Source organism: Octodon degus, unplaced genomic scaffold, assembly GCF_000260255.1.
Source record: "Octodon degus isolate 3935 unplaced genomic scaffold, OctDeg1.0 scaffold00117, whole genome shotgun sequence".
NCBI classification, from domain to species: Eukaryota; Metazoa; Chordata; class Mammalia; order Rodentia; family Octodontidae; genus Octodon; species Octodon degus.
The window spans coordinates 116,173-121,014 of NW_004524693.1; the positions used below are offsets into that span (position 1 = coordinate 116,173).

The 4,842-nt window shown below is 38.4% G+C and overlaps 1 protein-coding gene across 1 annotated transcript in view; it reads right to left on the bottom strand.

Moving 5' to 3' along the window:
• Pls3 (plastin 3) overlaps positions 1 to 4,842 on the bottom strand; it is a 110,818-nt gene that overhangs the window by 17,881 nt on the left and 88,095 nt on the right. Inside the window, exons 4-7 of the mRNA XM_023699913.1 lie at positions 4,274 to 4,403; positions 3,507 to 3,639; positions 1,029 to 1,110; positions 1 to 166 (exon numbers count right to left, since the gene is read on the bottom strand). Of these exons, the coding sequence (XP_023555681.1) occupies positions 1 to 166; positions 1,029 to 1,110; positions 3,507 to 3,639; positions 4,274 to 4,403 (511 nt within the window). The remainder of the gene's footprint in view (positions 167 to 1,028; positions 1,111 to 3,506; positions 3,640 to 4,273; positions 4,404 to 4,842) is intronic.

The following is a 4,842-nucleotide window of genomic DNA, read 5'->3' on the forward strand; positions in this document are numbered from 1 at the left end:
CTTCATTCCTGCTTAATTCAATGTCGGCGAACAACCCGATCTTAATGATCTGCCAAAGCAGTCCCAGAACCAGATGAGGTTTCCCAGCCCGCAAATCCTCTGCGCCAATATTCACAACGTGACACCCAATGGCAGAAGCAGAGTTCAATGCCAAGTTCAAATTTTCCTGTAAGAAAGGCAAATTATGCAGTTGCTTCTTGATCTTTCCATTTTTTGAGTTTACTTCTTCCTTTACTGAAAATAACTCTCAAGGAGAAAACTAACACCCTCTATTTCACCCATATATAATTCACAGAAAATAAATCCCAGATTTCAGTGCTAAGTAGCATCGCTAAAACAAATCTGTGTTAATGCTGTTATCCTTTGCAGAATTCCATAGGAATTTGGTATTTTTGTTTTTCTGAAATATGCCAATACAAAAGGAAATGGCTGGGGCTAATGTAAATATATCCTTGCAAACAGTGTCATAGTACTAAAAAGTCACAAAGACAGTCTGACACTGTGACATGTACCGAAGTTCTAAACGTTATCAATCTGCACATGCTGAGAGGTGTTTTTTTTTTTTTTTTTTTTTGCAGAACCGGGGATTGAACTCAGGCTTGCCTGGCAAGCACTTATTCTACTGAGCTATCTCCCTAGCCCCCGAAGAGGTGTTCTTGTCTGAGGAAATTTTGTCAGCAGTCTAGTACTTGATAGAAAAGAAAAATGCTCCATTCCCTAAGCAAGCCAGTTAATTAAGAGTGTAAATGGCTTTGCTTAGTTTTACAACATTTGAGCACATGATGTGATGAGAAGAATAGGTTTTTGGTGTTAGATGGGTATTTGAGCCTCACTTCCAGTATTAACCTTAAGCAAGCTACCAAACTGGAGTCATAGTGGACTTTGTTAAATCTGGATAATAATCCCAAATTCAAAGTTGTGGTAGGAGGACTGATTCGGAGAGAGCGCACAGAGCGCAGGCTTCTGTCGTCGAATGGGCCCTTAAACAGTAGTGCGTGGGCTAGGGATGGGAGAAGAGTTGGGCACACCTGGATGATGAAGGGTGTAAGTTTCTTTTTGTTGATTGCTCGCTCATCAATGGTATCAGGAACTGAAAGATTGATCATTTTACTGAAATAAAAATAAGAATTGATTTACTTTTAGACACTAAATATTCATAAATATTGTAAGGTATCTAAAAATAATTTCAAGAGGAGATTTTTATCCCAAAAAACTGCATATACAAAACACACACACACACACACACACACACACACACACACACACACACACAAAGCCAGAGCTGAGAATCTATCGGTGAAAGCACACTTTTCTCAAATACCTAGGAACGTGGACTTGATTCCTATCACTGCTACCACCAACATCAACAACAAATACAACCTAAATGTTTGTAGTGCTTAGGTATCAGAATTGGGGCCTATTTTCTCATTTGACATGTTTTGGTATTCTTTGTAATCTCTTACTAGAATGAGTAACCCTACATGCTGAGAAGAACTGTACTGAACAATTGTTAAAAGCAGATTAAATCCCACATTAAAGGTTAATCTCTTTTAGTTAATATAAGTCACAATTAAAAATTATCATCTATCCATAAAGCAATACAATTAGTTGAGCAGGGGACTCTCTCTCTCTCTCTCTCTCTCTCTCTCTCTCTCTCTCTCTCTCTCCTGAAAATCTGAAGATTGAACCCACGGTCCTATGCATGCCAATAAGCATACACTCTGCCATGAGACATGCCTCAGGCCCAGTGCCCAGATGTTTGTTGAGTGCCTGAACTATGCACAAGCTACTACATTTGATGATGGAGAGAAAAAGTTACTTTGGTTAGGCTATAACCTGTGACTTATTAGAGAGAAATTTCCTATTTGATAAAATTTATTTTTATCTCATTTTTTGTAGTGCTTGGACTGGAACCCATGGTCTTGTACATGCAAAACAGGTACTGTACCACTGAGCTACATTCCCAGCTTCATTTGAAAAAAATTAGAGTAAAAATCTAACATTTTAGTTGTTTATAATACTTTTCTGACAAATTTTATTCTGCATATAAAAAACCTTGCAAACATTTTCTTTTTGGTTGTCGGGAATCGAACTCATCACCTTGCACTTGTGAGGCAGGTGCTGTGCCCCTGAGCTATTATCCTCAGCCCCTAACCTCAAACATTTTATTTTATTAAAATTTTTATTTATTTTAATGAGAAAAAAAAGATAAAATAGCAATGAAACAGTTTCAGAAAAATTCACTTAGGGGCTGGGGAGATAGCTCAGTAGAATAAGTGCTTGCCTGGCAAGCGCAAGGGCCTGAGTTCAATTCCCAGTTCTGAAAAAAAAAATTCACTTAAACATTTTAAATATTAAATAGTTTTGCATAGTTATCGCTATTAAAATAAATGGCAAGTTATTTCTACTGCATATAGATGGATACAAAGGTGATAGCTCACACTTTTAGAGAGAGAGAGAGAGAGAGAGATTTCTGGGATTGGACTCAATTCTAAACAAATTTAATTTTATGCATCATGTACACCTCATACACACAGCTTGAAGGCAATTTTTAATTTTTTTTTTTGTGGTACTGGGGATTGAACTCAGGACCCTGTGCTTGCCAGGCAAGCGCTTATTCTACTGAGCTATTTCCCCAGCCCTATTTTAATGTTTTATGGTGCTCGGGATCAAACCCAGGGCCTCTCACATAACAGGCAAACACTGTACCACTGAGTTATATCCCCAGCCCAGAAATTAATTTTATACAATATTTTTAGTGTGCCTCCATTTTGACTGGAAACTGCCTTATGAGGTCAAGTATGAAATTATTCACTTGTGGCGTCATGTCAGAGCTCCACGTTTCAGATTGTGGAGCACTTCAGAGATCAGATTTTTGTATTAGGGTTGCTTGATCTATACAACAACATGGGGATCATGATAGGCAGCCACTTAAATGCAAAGGGAGTAAACTATTGGCTCACATCGAGACAGCTACTGAGAGGCAAGGTTTGAATATGAACCCAGGTCCGCAGATTATGAAGCATGCTCTTAACCTATGCTGCTACACTGCCTCTGTAAATAGGAGCAGCAACAGAGAGTGTCAATAATCTTACAGCATTTCTGCTAAGCTCGTAGCTCTGAGGAAGCAGCAGCGACAAGAGCATTTTCAGAAATAGGTCACTGGAGAGTAAGAGCTGATGGGTAGTCTCTTTTTTCTCTTTAGAAGAGATAGTACTTCAGAATAGATACTGACCCACTTAAGTTCAACAAAGTTATAATGTCCTGCTTGCTAAATGAGACAAGAAACTGGACTGAGATCTTTGCCCCACAAAAAAAGTCCCCAGTTTATGCCTCAGAGTTTTACATTTATGGACAGACTTAGAGATGAAATGAAAAAAGGAGAACCTGTTAATTTTCCCCTGGATTTCCTGATATGAAGCTGTCCAAGTGTCCAGAAACAAATCTATTAATTACATGGAAGGCTGTTTTTGGAAATCTGGATGGAAAACAAGGGAAAATCTTACCAAAGCACAATTCCATCACCAACAGCTTTGAACAGGTCATCAGTATTTGGGTTCATTGGTATAACATGTCTGCAATCAGGATCATTTTCCAAAGCTTTGTTTATCCAGTTAACAAAAGCATATTTTTCTTCCTCTAAAATTACATTAAATACAAAGAAATGAGTATGAACTAGGTTAATTTTTAACTTCAAAGTCTATAAAATTCATACAGCAGGGTTCAAAGCTGATGTGTCTTAAACATGTGGTGATCCTCTTTGGAAACCCACGGGGCTGGATGCGACAAAGCAATCAGGAATCAAAACACTAATGAACTAAGCAGGTTAACTGGCCCTCAGAGAAATTAGTTACAAAATCCTTTAAAAATTACATGTATAGTAACAACAAGCAATAAAGTCTATTGTTATATGTATTACATAATATCTTATGAGCTAACAAAGCCATAGACTAGGTGCCTACAACGCGTGTATGGGTCCAATAGCATGTCTACAGCTCCGCTGTGACATAATGGCATCTCCCTTTCTTTCTTTTAAAATTTTATTTATTTATTTGTGTGTGTGTGTGTGTGTGTGTGTGTGTGTGTGTGTGGCCAGCTCAGCCCACCAGGGGCGGAGCGGGCTGGCCTGTGGTGCTGGGAGATTGAACCTCAGTCCCTGTGCTTCGCTAAGCTTTTTCTAAGTAGGTGCTTTAGACCACTGAGCCATCTCACTAGCCCCAGCATCTCCCTTTCTTAGTGCACTGTAATAGTTGAAAACAAGTGAACCTATTACCTGAGTACGAATGCTGCGTTCCTTCGCTGGACAGCTCTGAAGTTCCTCCCAGAGCACAAATCCCTTCTTTCCTGTTGATGGCTTTGCGGAAAGTTTTGGCGATATCGCTGCTTTTTACCTCTTGGAAAATCTATCAATTAAAGTAATTTAGTTGACTCACAATTCATTTTTAATCAAGTACAAAAAATAAGCATGTTGATTTTTTTCATTTCTTGGTCACCTGCATTATTTTCCATAGATGAAGCGTGTTAAAGGAAAACCAAGCTTGCCGTTTTGCAGTGCTGAACAAGTATAATATTGCTACTAAAAGGGAAGCACCGACTGCACACACTTGTCAAAAACACTAAGTGCTACATGCATCAAATCTACTTTAAGCCAAAAACTAGCATGGTTCAAAGGCACAGGTCAATCTGTTAATTTTCTACACAGGTGGCTTTATTCTTTTCTTAGGAAGAGAAAGCTTAAGGACTCTCCCATTTAATAACTACAACTTATAATGTATAGAAAGATAAACATTTATTTATTTATTTATTTAGAGTGGAACCGGGGATTGAACTCAGGCCCTTGTG